At 39.0% G+C, this 17,198-nt stretch overlaps 1 protein-coding gene across 1 annotated transcript; it reads left to right on the top strand.

The window, feature by feature from the left end:
- Nucleotide 1: 1 nt before the first annotated feature.
- Nucleotides 2-15,991, top strand: QRFPR (pyroglutamylated RFamide peptide receptor; the record flags this gene model as incomplete). The annotated part of the gene is made up of 6 exons (XM_009634018.2): nucleotides 2-319; nucleotides 10,118-10,283; nucleotides 10,917-10,978; nucleotides 11,790-12,025; nucleotides 13,609-13,706; nucleotides 15,588-15,991. Coding segments are annotated over 6 exons (1,284 nt in total), but the record flags the coding sequence as incomplete, so codon positions are not given.
- Nucleotides 15,992-17,198: the final 1,207 nt, after the last annotated feature.

Genomic DNA, 17,198 nt, shown 5'->3' with positions numbered 1-17,198 from the left:
CATCACCCCGGAGCAGTTCGCGCAGCTCCTGCGGGACAATAACGTGACGCGGGAGCAGTTCATCGCCCTCTACGGGCTGCAGCCGCTGGTGTACATCCCGGAGCTGCCGGGGCGCACCAAGGTGGCCTTCGTCCTTATCTGCGTGCTCATCTTCGCCCTGGCGCTCTTCGGCAACTGCCTGGTGCTCTACGTGGTGACCCGCAGCAAAGCCATGAGGACCGTCACCAACATCTTCATCTGCTCCCTGGCGCTCAGCGACCTCCTCATCGCCTTCTTCTGCGTCCCCTTCACCATGCCCCGGGGCGCCCGCGCGCTGTGGGGGGGGGGGGGGCAGCCCGAGGGCAGCGTTATTCCCGCGCACCCCTGCGGAGCTCTTCGCGCTCGCACAGGGCTTAAACTCTTCGGTGAAAACTGGAAACGTCTCCCTGGAGCCGCTGGCCGGCGTTCGTCGGCTTTTATCGCAGGACCGGGGCGTTATCTCCAGGTGTGTAGTTCAGTAACCTTAGCTGCTTTCCCGCCAGGTTAAAAAACGGCTACACCCCTCCCTCAGGTTTGGTTAAACCCAGTGCACTTTCATGCTTATGTTCGTTAGTCTTGTGGTGCTTTATTTTTTTTTTTTTTTTCCTAAGTAATGAAATATGACTGGCAAGTGAAATACCAGTCTGTATTCAGCTTAAGTTCCTCTGGCAACAGTAGACTTGGAGTCAGACCTCCTTAACCTATTGTGAGGAAAAAAGAATACATCCTTGGAAAAATAGGGGAGTGAGAAAACATGCAGAATTTATGTTGAACTGATGTATTATTTTCAAAAATATGCTTTTATCTTGGGAATTATGTTGTATTCCTGTTGATGTGAAGGACCTTTGGGCAAGGCCTCCCTGATACCTAGGAAGAATTACTATTTTTTTTTCTTTTTTTATGAATCCCAGTTCCAAAGTAGTAAAGTAGCAAAAAGACAAAGGTAAAATAACACTGCAAATGGTATTCATCTTCATTTTCTCGGTCTGAAATGGTGTTTGACAATTGTGAGTGGAAAAATAAAAGGGATGGCTTTACAGAAAGTAGCAGACAACATCTTGTACAATCACAAATTGAAATATTTTTCAGAACGTTTCAATATGTGCAGAAAGAATGTTCATGAAGTGACACGGTTGTGTTTCAATTTCTGAGGCTTCCTTGTGTTTCTGTTGTTGGGAGACTGTGAAGGTTACCTTCAGAACATGATATTTAATTCCAGTACATCCCATGGACTACAACGCAGGGTGGGAAGTGACAGGTCAGAGGAGACTTGGAAAGCATTTGGATACCTAACCCAATGTGAGGTGGGCTTTACTTCTGTCTGAAAACCAGGAACTTTCTCTGAGAAGTGATGGATACAAAACTCTGCTACTGATAGGAAAGACAACTGTTTTATTTTGTTACGAGCTGTGTCTGGGGGAGGTAACCACTGTTTTAAGACAGTACAGATGTTGAGCCCCAGAACTAATAAGGATGTGTAAATAAAAGTAATGGAATAAATTTATAGCTATGCTGCTGTGCCTTCCTTTTGACTATTGTAGTTCCAGTTCTCCTTGCTGAAAGAAAAAAATAAGGCATCAAGAGATCTCACATAAAGGGGAGACGACTGAATTGAGTCGCTTTCCCTAAAGGTATGAGATGTGATTTTTCTCACTCGTAAGGAAGACGCTGGTTTGTCAGCTTGACCATATATCTGACCAGAATCAAATAAAGTTGGGTGGGATGAAGCCTCCACCTGAGGTGAAGCACAGCAGGTATGGCACAGGTGTGTGGAACAGCATGGGGAAGTATGTATGTTTCCATTTACCTTCTGTTACTGAGGATGATTGACAAAAATCTAGAAGTAGTGAGTGTAAAAGGTAGCGATAAATATCTTCAGATATTCGGTAGTCAAATACTTTAAAGTATACTGTTCTGGGGGTTTTACTGTACTTTTTTCTACCCTCTTTGCTGTGCTAGAGCATCTTCAGTACAAGGGGATCCATAGATCCCATGGACTTTGATAGCAGGCTTACGGTTTCTTTCTCTTTTTTTTTTTTTCCCCTCAGAAGCCCACAGAATAGGGGAGGTGAGGAGAAAACTGGAAACACTCTCGACTGTAGAGGCAGAACATACAAACTTAAGAACAGCCACAGTTTCAAAGTAGCTGTTATTTTGTAAGACATTACGGGATGCTATCAGAAAGGACTAACTACCATTTTGCTCCTTCTAAAGTGAAGGGCGAAATGCTTTCACCGCAAAGGGTTCCAGGTGTGCATAGTTTACAACAGTACTCCAAGGAGAATGTTGGTAGCTGATGATGTGGATGGTAAATTCAAAATTGTGCATGGTAAAGTGGCTCTTCTAATAGACAGTGTTTGTCAGAATTCTTTAGAAACTGAAGATTTTTCATGTTCACTGCGTTATATTTACCAGAACTTAATTCAGTTCTGCCAGAGATGGGAAAAACTGAAGTACTGGCATGACTTTTTCCAAAGTGTATTTATTAAAACATCTTAACTTCACCTATAATTTGTTATTTCAAGAAACTGAATGTGTGCCTCACTTTGGTGATTATGCAGCTTAACACAGACATGTTAGCTCTAAGTGGGCAGCAACTGGGAGTGGCACCATATTGACCAAAAATGGGTGAATCGGTCTCACTTTTGATTCTCTGATCTCTTAAGAATCTGTATAGCTATGTGAGACTGTAATAGTGACAGTTTATGATTTAATTTTTGAATTTATATTTGCAACTAAAATGGCTCTAATTTCTAGGGGAACTTTTAATAAAAATCCTGCAAGCTAATCTCTCTCTAATGTATAAGGTACTGTGGAAGAAAATGAAAATTGTGGGTTTGGCATAAATGATCACTGGGATCATATTTATTGGTAAGAGGAGGATAAAATGAGAACCTGAGTAAGGGGTAAAATGATGCATACAGCAAAGGTAGTCTCGGTGCAAACTGAAGCAGTTAATTAAGGATTTGCTCTCATATGATCGTAGGTAGGAGGCAGCATTGTCATACGGATGTCATACTGATGGCAGCGCTGTTAAAGATAAATTTGGGCTTTTGTCTCTGGGCCAAATATTACAAGAGTCACTTTATTTTCTGATACTGTTTAGTTAGCTGAGTAACAGCAATATCTTTGCAGAACTTTTAATGTTGTGCGATACAGCCCTGGCAAAAGGTAAGGGCAAAACATCAGGTGATGGTAGACCTAGCACTATGCTACATCTTTGTCCCGAGTTTCGCGTCTCATCAGTTAGAACAGGTATTCTCAAGAAAGGTGTTAGAGGGGGGCTTTTCCCCTCATTCAGAGAGCAGTGAGTCATCTGAGACACTACTTGAACGTACAGCAGCATTTGAGATGCCCTTGCATATCTCATGTGGCCTCCATCTGCCACTCGGGAGAGGGGTGGGTCTTCTGTACATTGCTGTCATATCTGATGCTTCTTGACATGGCAGTTTCCTTTTCTCTAAAGGCTTGGTTGAAAACCAAGTGGCATCTTATACCCACTTGGGTATTTAGTTGCTTTCTGTTCTTTACCAAACATCTTGTATCAAGCAGTGTGTTACTTAAACTTTCCTGTGTGAGAATACATAAATGTTCCTGACTGAGGCATTAAAATTAAATCTTAGCAATGAAAAATCACTAGGCCTTTTGTGCCTGATATTCTTGGATACCTCTGTAAAATCTCATTTCTGTTCTTCAGTGAGATGTTAGAATCTTCTTCGCTCTGACTTGATTCTGGAATGTTCTTTGATACTGAAGAGTTTCCAAATACTCTCAAAGCTCTGCTGACATGCTATTAGGGTTAATATTAGACGGTAAAGCTGGACGTAAGAGATCCAGTTATCTGAATCTCCAGTTTTAAAGGTGTTTGTTTTTTTTTTTTTAAACTTTGCAATTTAAGTTGTCTAGACTTGCTGTAAATCAAGTCAGGAACACAAGAGCACTCTTCATTTGCCTCCTGTGGTGTGAGAAGTTATGCCTCAGGATTGATCTGCTGCTGTCAAAGCAGGGTGATTTTTGGAGTTCTATCTGTAATGGTGAAATCTTGCCTTATCCTTCGTTCTCATGCCCTGCTATTGTGTATTTTGGGGTATTTGCTTATGAGTAGGGGCACGAAGAGAATTCTTTAAGAAGATGATTTGAGAAAGGGTTATACAGTGAATGCCTCAGTAAAGGAAGTAACAGGCTTAGTGGTTGGTTTTTTTTTTTATATGTAATATATTGGCAGGGTGTTTTGCTTAAAAGCAGCAAAACAATGTTGACAAAAGGAGACTTATTCTACTCATGTTCAGTATAGGGAATTTCTTACTGCAAATTGTGAATGTTACTAATTAGTATTAATATTAAACATGACTGATGTGAAATATTTGCTGTTGCATTAATCGGGCAAAGAAATAAAGCAAGTTTTAGGATTTGGGTAGATTGGTTAGTGTTTCATGTGAGGTGGTGGTTATGTCCTTTTCCTTGGTAAAAATGGCAATTTGCCTTGCATTGAGTGAACAGGACTGCATTTGCTATGTCCTCTTTTATTCCCTCTTAGTGAGTCCCCTTTTTCTCTTCGGAAGAGATCTGGATCTTTAACCTCTATCCCTGCCAAAAATACCCACCTGTACCGCTTGCTGTTTGTACCACAATTGCAGACAGTAGTTTACTGCAGTAGTTTTGTGTTCTAGTGCTCTGCTGCACAGCTATCCTGTGTCTTTGCATGTTTGTATTTGTTTTTACTCACCAGTTGCTGCATTTTGAAATAAGCTGCTGATCCACGTTTGCCTGAAGACTGTGGTGCCCATTTCAGTGGCTTTGTGAACCCACAGGCAGAGAAGCAGCATGTGAGCCTTGGAGGAAAGGGGGAAGGAGGGTAGGCAGTGTGGAATACTTTGGTCAGCTACCCAAGGTGTGCGATCCACGCTCTTAAACTGCAGGATAGAGGGAATGGTGTGGACTCCATCTTGCATCTCAGCTGCTGTAGTTGACCATAAACAGACTTAAACTACCACAGGGCTACTATCAAGTGCTACGCTCATCCCTTTTTCTGGGCAGACATATACATAATGTTCTTTATCCTCTGTGGGTAACGTGTGAGAGACTGCTGCGTTATGGATGGTAAACTACTAAGAATGCAAAATGCCTGTATACCCAAGTATCGATATAAACCAATGCATTGCCCAAGTATGAAAGACCCTTAAGGATATTACCTGTATGATGATGACTGACTTGTTTTCTGCCCTGAAGTAACAAAATAGAAGAAAACTTACCTTGCTTGCATCAAGTGAGCTGGAGAGAACTGGTTTAGTAGTTGTGATAGAGATTTTTAGCACAAGGGCTTGGTCAACAACATTTTAACAGAGGAAGGAGCAATTTTACTTTTATCTGAGAATGGTTTTAGGATTTTGCCTTTGTTACCCTAATAAAAGAAAAACTGGTCTTTTAAATGGGTGATGAAATGGCTAAATCCTAGTTACAGGCACAACATCTGATAATGAAGGCATGAAGAATTGTTTAAGGGAATACCGTTTATATTTGCAGCCTTCTGAATGTGTTATCACTGGGGAACACTAATCATTGCTTGAATAATCTATGCAGTTTTCAGCAGTGCATAAGGAATACTTTGGGGAACCTCCTAGCTTCTTGAAAAAGAGAAGCAATTAGTTACTTTCATTCACAGTATTCTTGTGCAAATTATTTTCTTTCCCAATTGGAAATGGTCAGTATTAAATGCTGCAGTGTTGCCTTGACTAACAACCTATTGGAAGTGTTTGCTGAAAGTCTTACCCTGAAAGTTAAACATTTTGATACATAATAGGTAAAGTATTATTATTATTTAAAATATTAAAAAAGTCACACATTTCTATACTGGGGGATGTGAGTGGAAAATGAGCAGGCAAAAAAGGAGACACTTTTTCAGCAAGTCTTTCCAGGAAAAAAATATTTTTAAACAGCCTTTAGAAAGTCTTTGAAAAATATTAATCAGATTCTTTCTGGTTTAGGCATGTTAGATGTATTAGATGCCTAAACCTGCTTCATAGATGGCAGAAGAACTGAAGCAAAATTCTGTTCTGAAAGATTCAGTGTAGCCACAGCCAAAAAAACCCAAAAGTGAACCAGAATCTGAGAAACAGAGTATTAAGTTTTCTCAGCGCCTGGTTTTAGCGCAAGAAGGCTTCTGTGCTGGGATCATACCAGAATGCTTAATGTTCTGGAGCTGTGTTTATTTCTGCATTTGGAGGCATTACATAGGTGTTACCTATTTTGTGCAGTGTAGTATAAAAATACTCTAGGTGTCTCAAAGACCTGGAGTAAAACTAGCTGTGTGTTTTGCATCAGGAAGCAGAAAGTAGCACCCTTTTTCCCCAAGCTCCATCCATCTGGAGTTTGGATCATTTAATGTTCATTAATGACCTCAAGCAGCTGGTGTCCACACAAACTTTGGAGTCAGACTCAAGAATTTAAACCTCGGCTATAGTGAGGATCTAGTCAGACTTTTCATATGAATCAAACTAAATGTTGTTTTCAAGAGTAAGTCAGTGATGGCATTAATCTTGGATTTTTATCATGATGTGCCAATTCTGATTTAGGGGCAAGGGGAATTACTTTTGTTCTGAAAGTGGCTGATTAACTCAAGGATGGGATGCACATATAAGTAGGCAATAGAAGAGGAATTTCTGTTTTGAAATCGCTTTCACTTTTTAATCCTTTATATTGTATTTACCAGGTGATTTATCATTGTGAAGCCTGAGAGGAAATCTGATTAGGGTCAATTAACAGTAATGCAAAGGGAAGCAGAGTAGTCCATGTAGACTGCTTTACCTTCTGAGAGTGGGTGACTAGGACTGGGAGCTCGGGGATGTGAGGTTGCTGTGTTGGATGGGCTTCAGCTGCCAAATCCTACTGGAACTATATATTCTGCCTGCTTTTTTTGCCTGCTTTTATTGCACCTCTCTATTGAAAGAGTCAGCAAATAACGATTTTTGTTTGTTCTCAATGATTTAAAGGCTGTAGGGGGTTTAAGACAAAGAATTAGTAATAACAGAACAAGATGGTCAGCTTGGAAAAAAAGCGAATGATTGAGCTTCTCTTAAATCTTTCATTTGGCACTGAAGGTGGCTTTAGGAATTAATGGTTTAAATCAGCAGCTAAGAAACATTCATTTATATACATTTTCATGTTGTTTGAAAACTGCACTTCATAGATATTTTTTTCTAGAAAGGGTTACATCTTTCCAGTTAAACATTAAAATGTGAGGTGTCTGTTGTAAAAGAACTATCTCTAATTAAAGATAGGAGACTACTTGATAAGTAAGAGGATATTTTAAATGTATGCATATATTAACTTTCTTCCCTTAGGGAAACTTTAATTAATTGCTATTTTCTGATGTAATTTATTGTATGGTTGTCGTTTACTCACTGTTGTGAAGTTGTTAGATGGAAGTTGCAGTGTAAGTGAAGTGCAGGAGGACAGCATTGTTTTCCGCAGTTACCTGTAGGCAGTGAATATACTAATTGATGTATCGGTCAGATTTATTTGAAGCAAGTAGGTTGCATCCTTTCTTGCCTCGTTTATCTTGATAGGTTTGAAGAAGAGTGCATTTCAAAGAAAGTAGGTTGTGTTGGGTTTTTTTTGTTTGTTTTTTTTGCCACAGCTCCATTGGTCAAACTTGAACTCGTTTCTTCTTTAGTGGAACAGGAATTGAAACATTTCTTTCATGAACAAGTTTTGGTTTTTTGTTCATGTTATTTGTATCAGGAGTCACTTCTACCCTACTTGGAAAAGGAAAAACTTGAAACTGATAGTGAAAACTCTCCTTTTTATTCGAAGGAGTAGGATTTGGATTTGGCTGAAGATCATTTTATCTCTGCCTTACTCATAGCAGTAAGCCAGAGACTGTGTGCCATAGTCTCTTCTTTGGTTGTATTCACCATTTGCCATGTGCAAAGAAGGTATGATTTGAGCTTGCTTTTTATCATCTCACTACAGAAGGTTCAACACATGGGTTGAAGAACAATAAATTTGACTGAGTGGGTCTGGTGCTTATATGTGTAGTACACACTGTACTGGGTGTAGTGAGAAACTGATGAGATACTGAGTTAATAAGATATTGGCTGTGTTTCACGAGGGTTTTACTTTGTGCTTACTGAAGCCAAGGAGGAAGTGGGAAGAATTTTATTGTATAAGTTGCAGTTGATGCCAGTTGTCAAGATGTCTTGCCTTGCTCTTTCTGATACCCTGGCAAAATACGTACTAGATGAGAAACAGGCATGCAGCCCAGTGCATCTTCTTCCACGCAGTTTCTACTGACCGTGCTAAGATTTCATTCAAGTAGCTTGAAATTTGGCTTCATTGTATATTTTTATTGTTTTAATTATTATTTATTTTTAAAATTATTATTTTGATATTTTTAACATCCTTTTATATATTTTAAGCCAGATCTGCATGCATGTTTGCGGTGTTGCTGACATTGAATATGTACTTGAAAGGTACTTGACTTCCATCCTTTGCCCCTTGCCCTCCCCTTCCCTTTCTGGAGCCACAGAAAAAGTGATTTTTTTTTTGGTAGCTAGAATTGATAAGACCAGTAGCAAACCAGTTCCTTCAGTGACTTTCAGCCTGGCCTAGCAGACAGAAGATTCCCTGTTCCCTTCATGGAGGGCAGGATTAAGTTTTCATAGAATCCCAGATTGGAAGGGTCCTCAAGGATCATCTGGTCCAACCTTTCTAGGTAAGAGCAGAGTCTAGGCAAGATGGCCCAGCACCCTGTCCAGCTGAGTCTTAAGTGTCCAATGTGACAGTCAAACACTTCCCTGTGGAGATTATTCCAATAGTTGACTGTTCTCATGGTGAAAAATTTCCCTCTCCTGTCCAATCAGAATCTCCCCAAGAGCAACTTGTGTCCATTCCCCCTTGTCCTCTCCATGTGATTCCTTGTAAAGAGGGAGTCTCCACCTATGTTCTCCTTAGCCAACAAGGTTGGGCGAGATGGGCAGGGTTGTTTTCTTTGTTTTTATTGCTTAAGGTGTCTGTAGCATCTTAAAGCTTGACATACAATTGGATCAGATATTCCTTTGGCTATTTTGAGTTTATGGATTGTATCTGGGTAAAGTATAATTAATGATCAAGTACGGGAAATATCCCCAGCTATTGCTGAAATGAATAGCTGAGACTGAACTGTAAGAATGTGAGGGAACTGTGAGAATGTAGGCATACAAAATTATCTCGGGGTCAGAAATATAATCAGAAAATGAGTAAATAAGAAGTAGGTTGGGAAGGGTGTTAACATAAGGTTTTTGAGAAAGGATAATTTACACCACAGTTTCTAAGATGTTTGGTACTTGAGGATGAGTAATGGAGAATGACTAATATGTTAAGAATTGAAAGTATACTTTTGGGAAGCTATAGCAGCAATGAAATCTGAAGATCTGTGCTAGCTGTGCGTAAATATACAACAGTGGGAACCGATAAAACTGTGAAAATGCAGTCAGGAAATTGTATTTAATTTGTATGGTGTCCCTAACATAATGTGTTAATCAGGAAAGAGGGAGACTTGGAGAATGCAAAGATGATGAAGAGGTTGAATTTCTTCTCTTTTGTTACATCTCTTAGAGGACTCCCGTATATATTACTTGGCAGAATGATGCATTAAGTGCCAAAGTGTACGAATAGAGTGGTATTTAAATGAGCGGAAGGAATGTTTTGCAACAGCAGAAAAGGTAAACTTCTAAACAGGTAACGCTAAGACCTTCATAAAACTGGAGAGTAATCTGCCAAGATAAAAAGATAATAAATATCCCTGTAACTTGGCACATTTGAAAACAGATAATGGAAGACTTGGTCAAAAGTGAAATAGGAGTAAGTCTCAGACTGATACAGAGCAAGCGAATATGTCCTTAGAAGTCTTGGTTTTGCAGATGTAGCGTGTACAACAGAAGAATGACTATTGCAAGCTGCATTTGACAAATAGCTTAAATAGATGACTTATCAGTTTAGCTGTCAAAATAAATGTAAGAATATTAGTCTGTTCTTCTTGCACAATAGCACTTTAGTAATGAAGTCTAGTCTTAATGGCTTTTTCATGAACTACAACAGTTGCATACCTTACTTTCTGACTATTGCAGGTGCCTTCGCTTGCAAGATGGTACCATTTGTTCAATCCACTGCTATTGTAACTGAGATTCTTACAATGACCTGCATTGCTGTGGAAAGACACCAGGGAATTGTGCATCCACTAAAAATGAAATGGCAGTACACCAATAAAAGAGCTTTCACGATGCTTGGTAAGATTTTAGGCATCTCCGGTAATTGTGTGTAGAGAGAAATAACGTTCAGTGTAGCTGGCGTAGGTGGCATGACAGAACAGAAGGCACTCATATGACCAGTGATGCAGGGGTAAGTTAATGGTAAGTCTGGTAACATTTATAAAATAGCTCAAGGATAGTGCCTATATGTGTTGTAATTACTAGCCAAAACCCTGACAATAAACTTAGAATCTGAAGTCAAAGATTTACTTAACCAAGACTCTGATAAACCTTTGGCGGCCTTTTCATTCGTTCGTTCTTTCTTTTTCTTAAGAAAGGTTCAAAATGTACAAGCACTGCTAAAGCAATGCCACAGCTGTAAACAGTCCTTCCATTGTAACACAAAGAGAACACACATAATGCTGCTCATGCAAATTAAGTTGCCTTTATACTTGAATACCAGTAAATGAAGGTAGTTTGAGAGAAAGAAAACTGATAACAAGTGCATGCTGTTATTGATGTGAATGTTGACTGATTCATGCCTCATAGAAAACTTTGTTCTTTATTGCCTACTTTGCCTGACTTTTTAAAGATTAAGCTATTAAACTGTTCATACCAAAACTTATGCTGCTTTTTGTACAAAGTATTAAAAAAAAATGTATTTGTTTACAGGCATAGTCTGGTTGCTGGCTGTTATTGTTGGGTCACCTATGTGGCATGTGCAACGGCTTGAGGTATGTTAGGTGGAATGGAAATGTGTGTTTTAAACTCAGTCCTTGCTGGATCTTTTTGTACCTTTAGCAATGAAACTGAATAAACTAAGAAATTAAACTGGGATAAAGAGAAGTGGAGCTTTTGTTCTGCATGCCAGCATGAGAAGGGATAAAGGTTAGCACTTTCATGCACTGGAAGGACTACCAGCAGGGACTAGCCATGTGTACCCTCCCCAGTTATGTCAAAGCACAGTAATTACATCTGTGACTTCCACTGTGGCTTCCTTTTGGTTTATAGGTACTCTGGCATATGGTGGTGTTGGGCTTTGATTACTATTTCAGAGGGCTTAGATTACTATTTCAGAGTGATGTAGTGTTCCCTGAGATTTGGAAGGGCTGTGCCTCATTTAGAATGTAATTAGCTGCCCATTATAATTTAAAGGGTTGTTGTACACTTTTGGAGGGGAAAAAAAAAAAGGCTTGTCAGAATCTGTGGCTTGTGAGTTTGAATGTTAACAAATTTTTTTTTTAAAGTGACTAATATGTGAGTTTTCTATACACCCATCTTTACCTGCAAAACGCATAGCCAAGTGCTCCTTTGAAAATACTAATTTAAAAAAAAAAAGTTTTGAGGAAGAGTGCAAATCAGAGCATCTCCTGACCTCTCCTTGTCAACTTCATGTGGAAAAGAGCTTGGAGAATTTTACCAGTTTGAAAAGCCTCTCTGTTGAATTTTGGTTGTTGTAGTAAGAGCTAGGAATATTTGAATGTGCTTGGTTTTTACACTCGGGGTAAACACTCTAGTGACTCATCTCCTTTACACTTGTTACAGGTTAAATATGACTTTCTGTATGAAAAAGTGTATGTTTGTTGCTTGGAAGAATGGGCCAGTCCAATTTATCAGAAGATATATACGACCTTTATTCTTGTTATACTCTTCCTTCTTCCACTGATGTTGATGCTTTTTTTGTACACTAAAATTGGCTATGAACTCTGGATTAAGAAACGAGTGGGAGATGCTTCAGTTCTTCAAGCCATTCATGGGAGTGAAATGTCTAAAATATCAAGGTTTGTAAAGTAAAATACAGTTGGAACTTTGACTTCTAGAAAGCTTTTTTTCCCTGACAGTTCTTGAAAACCAGTGAAAAAAAAAAAATCTGTCTTTTCTTATCTGTTGGGAAGTCTACAAGCATAGACCAGATTTTTAAAGCTAGCTGGTTATTTAACACGCAGATACCCAATTTAAGAAAACTTAAACAGATTGTTTTCTTCAGACTATAGTATAGCCACACCTTGGAAGTCAAGCCCTTTCAATTAATCTATAATTATTATTATTATATGTTGTTTTTAAAAGAATGTAGGCTATGAGTTAGAAGATGTCTTGGGGAAAATGCAGCTACACTATTTCCATATGTTCTATGGAAAGTTCTTTATGTAATTCTGAGACTGTGAACACTGCTTCCGGATCCTATTATAAGTTAAATCGACCTATGGGAAAGAAATCAGAATTCATTTAAAAACTGCTTTGGTACAGTTTAACTTGATATTGCTTCTAAAGAGTTTTGAGTGTTCTCAGATGTGTTTGTGTGAGATGATCCACATGGTAGTGTTCTATCTGAAAAGTTACGAAAACCAATAATTGCCAGGTTTGCTATTTAGCACTAAACATAGGCTACCCTTCATGTTTTTTCCTTTCATTTGGCAAATTGATCTGTTGCCTGATGTGCTAGAAACCTCTAACAGTTCTGCTCAGTGAGGAGAGTATCACCTTAAGTATCGACTGTAAGGAAAATACTGAGAAGCAGATAAATGATTCGTTAGATATTTGTCTAACAAAGTGCCTAAGGAAACAGACCCTTATAAGTCAAAACTGAAAGAGGGTGCAATCTCACAGGCGTTAAGGTGACGTTCATTTTTGACCTACTCCTCAGCTTATTTTCACACAGTGGGGAGAAGATCCTGTAACTGCTACCAGTGAAGTGCTGCTGCTTTAGCTCAAGTGAGAGATCCATCTTGGGATCTGTAAATGTAGTTATATGAATTGTATATCAATTTGGGGATGATGATAAATTCATGTATACCTTGAGTCTGTGAAATATTATAGTGGAGGCAGGGAATGTGTTTCTTGCTCTTATTCTAGCACTTCACCTACCAGCAGAGGTTGAACGTTGCAGGTGTGGTTTCACTTACTCTCTGTCAAATTATGTGTGTATTCAGGTGCTGCAGGTCTTGTCAGTGCTCCCAGATCTAGGAAGGGACTCTTGTGTTTTGAGTTATTAATGGAATTTCATGTGGGTTTTTTTTCCTTCCCATCTCTTGCCATTGGAACTGCATCTGCTTGAATAGAGTGAAAATACCTTGCAAGATATGCTAATATCTACTAGCTGCAGCTGCAAAGTGCATTGCTTTCCCAAAAGAAAGAAATAGAAGGTGTTAATTGATGTACTACATTTATATGATGCTGCATTTTTTTGTTTCAAAGGGAATTGTGTACTTAGCATTCTTCCAGGGTTTTATTTGCATCTGCAACCATCAGAACACATGTAGAGATTTAACTTGAAGAGACACATCTAACTACCAGTGAATTCTTAGTGATTCAGTATGGTTCAATTCTTAGTGATTCAGTATGGAATGTCTTGATGCAATTTCAGGAAGAAGAAGCGAGCAATTGTTATGATGGTGACAGTGGTGTTTCTCTTTGCAGTCTGTTGGGCCCCTTTCCATGTGATTCACATGATGATAGAATACAGTGAGTATCTGCCATGTGTTACACAATAAAGCCTTACTTAGCTTTTTTTTTCTTTTTCTTTTTTTTTTTTTTTTGATAATGGAACTACAGGTTGTGAAAAGCTAGTGCTGCTGCAGCATTCAGGTATAGAATGCCTTCTGCTAGCGAAGGTTAAAGTTGTGCTTATAAATCCTGCCTCACTGTCTTGTGATAGAGATTAATTACTCTGACGTCTGTGAGTGATAGACAGATCTGCAGCGCTCATGGAAAATGAGTACATTTCAAAAAACCTCTTATCAGATGTAGTGTTTGGGAGATACCCTATATCTGAGATATACTTAAAAAAAAAAAAAAAAAAATCTTTGTGTCTTCCTGTAAACCCTACTGAACTTTGCTGCAGGGTGGGTGGGAGGGAACCCAAACTCTCTACCAGCTTTTCTAGAATGTAATCTCTTTAGAAAGGAGATTGCCATTGCTTCTCAATTTGTACAGCACATAAGCCTGCCCTGAAAAGGAGGCTTGCTAGGCCTTACAAGACTTAAGAAAAAGCCAGACTTGGCTATTAGGATGGGGAGCATATCTCTGTGGATTCTTTTTCTTTCTATGTCTGTCATGCTGCCCTCGTTATCTGAAATGTCAAAAGTACCTGGCTAGAAAGTAAAAGTTTTTTCCAAGTATAAAACCTCTTGAACAAGTAACTTTTTAACTCAATTTGATTTTTAATTTAGTATGTGAAGAATTCTGTTTGAATCCACTTAAATTGCCATATGGCTTTGAATTAAACTGCTGTGAAATATTTCTCCCTTCACTTGCCCTGGTTTTAGTGAGGCAGACATATTGGAAATATAAACACTGGACCTCATAGTGATAATACCCAATAAATTTAGTTGAACTTTTTCAGTGTTCTGGACTGGATACTAGCTTGGAAATGCCCTCAATGCTTGTTATCTTTGCTTTTTGCTATGTGCCCTATTCTCTGGGGCATTGCACTGTTCGTGTCCCATTTCCTGCATGGGTACTGGGATAGGACGTGGGACTACATAGCTGAGAGTAGGAACAAGAGGAAGTTTTCAGTAGTTGTACTCTACTTACCAAAGGCAGCAGCTGTTTCTTTGTCTTCTATCACAAATAAGGTTGTAGCAGATAAATCAGTAGTCCTGCAGCCAGTCAGCTGAACCAAATGATGTTTATGGCTGGGCAGAATCAGAAGTGCAGAAGCTGTAACTATTGTCTGGGTTTGTCCCATGTTAAGGTTTCCCATAGCACTCCATGAACTGTTTGTTCTCTCTTCATTGTTAATTTCAGGAATTATTTCAGGTGCTATGAAACCTTTATTTTACTTGCCCTGTAAACCTATGTAGTGCTTATCTAAAGTTTGGTTGCTGAGTATTTGAATTCAAGGAATTCAGCTGCTGTGATCTCAATGATGAAAGAGTGAGAGATGTGACCAAGAAGATGCATTTTTACCTCTATGAGCTGACCTTTGTCAGCACAGAGAAAGAAGCTATGTATGGTCAGTGAGAAGACGGGTTGGTGTTAAAGTACTTAAATATTTGATATGGACATGAAATGCAGAGCTAGAAGAACAACTTGTTTATTCAAGGCCTGTACTTAGCAGACTGGAAGCTTTCTGTTGCTTGGCCATTGGGCATATTATTTGGCTCATAAATTGCCTCTTTTGAATGTCTCTGTTCTTATTTACATAGAAACAGAGCAGAGCTGTGTACTAGATCTCGGTCTTTCCTTGCTGATGAAACCCTGGTGCTAATATTAAGGAAGTCCAGCAAGGTGTTTTGTTGATTCTAACCAAAAGCTTCTAACACCAGACCGGATATAAATAGGCTAAATAGTAGGCATTTATGCCATTCTATGCTTACAGCATATTTCCTTTTTCCTTTCCAGGTAATTTTGAAAAGGAGTATGATGATGTGACAGTCAAAATGATCTTTGCAATTGTCCAGATTATAGGATTCTTCAATTCGATTTGCAACCCTATTGTGTATGCTTTCATGAATGAAAACTTTAAGAAAAATTTTTTGTCTGCCATCTGCTTCTGCATTGTCAAAGAAAACGTATCACCAACCAGACAACTTGGGAACTCGGGGATTACTATGAGGCGGCAAAAGGCAAGTGTTTCTCAAAGAGATCCCATTGACTCCGACGAAGGCAGGAGGGAGGCATTCAGCGATGGCAACATTGAAGTCAAGTTCTGCGATCAGCCAGCTTCAAAAAGGAATTTGAAAAGGCACCTTGCCTTATTCAGCTCTGAGCTTACTGTGCATTCTGCATTAGGAAATGGACAGTAGCATCACAACGGTTTTGAGAATGGGAAAAAAAAATCTCTTTCTATGATAACTTTGAATAGCCATTTAAAATAATTTTCTACTTTGCATGCTGAAATGAGGGGGAAAATATTTTGTGGTTTATTATAATGTTGGGATAATGGTTGAGAAAATGTAATATATTTCATAAGGATGAGGAGTAAAACTTTAGAAAATAGTATTACTGCATGATTTCCAGGAAAAAACCACCCATTTTTCTTGCTAAGCCAATTTAGGGCTTATTTGCCCTCTGCTTTAGGTAAACCATACAACTGTTGTTTGCTCTGTTTATTCTGTGTCTGGAATGCTGGCACGCTGCTGGACCATACAGAGCTGAATGCCAGAAGACAGGAACTGTGGAGAGAGAGCACACTTTGTTTGGATGCCTTGGAAATCTGACACAGGTCTAACATTGTAAGATCTGCTCTCTGCAACTCTGAGGACAGAGGAGTTTCAGATCTGAATTCAGGAAAAATGCAGACTGAGATGCAGTTCTGTTTGGGAAAACAAGTGTATGAAAAAGCCAGCCAGAATTTGGCTCTGAAGATGCTAAGATTTAAACACTGCATGCATGTTCAGATTTTTATTACCAGGAAGCATACTAGAAATTAACAATGCATGCATAATTAATGTGCTGCTTTTACAGGTTAATTCTTGGGTACAAATTTAAATGCCAGTGTACTGCCCTATAAACTGCATTGTTCTGCTGAAAAATGTAGAAGCTGAGAAAGTGCTGTACAGGAGTATGCAGCTGCTGGAGGTCTATAGAGTAAATGCTGAGTTTAACTTAGACGTGTTTGAATATGTGACTTATGGGTTGAAAGTGTGGTGTTGCCATTTTCTGGAAGGTTATAAGGGTCAGATCCAAAGCTTGTTGGGACCCTACGGAAGACTTCCAATGGAATATCATGGTCTTTGGACCAGAAATTTCTCTGAAGACATGCACAAATTTTTCTGTGTCTCCATCAAATTCAAAGTGGATTAAGTACTGTCTAAGAACAGGGCCAGTGTTCTGTTATTTTTAAGCTTCACAGTAAATTATGGGGTTGAAATCCATATAAATTCTAAACATTTTGCTCTCAGTGGGTCAAACTGAAAAATTGTGAAAGAATGCTTACAAGTGTGGGACCAGGGGAAAAGTGTGATCTAAAGTGGTACACTGTGATCTGATCCCATAAATGAGTCTTTGAAA

Source organism: Egretta garzetta, unplaced genomic scaffold, assembly GCF_000687185.1.
Source record: "Egretta garzetta isolate BGI_Z169 unplaced genomic scaffold, ASM68718v1 scaffold342, whole genome shotgun sequence".
NCBI classification, from domain to species: Eukaryota; Metazoa; Chordata; class Aves; order Pelecaniformes; family Ardeidae; genus Egretta; species Egretta garzetta.
This window is presented reverse-complemented; position numbering and strand designations above follow the sequence as displayed.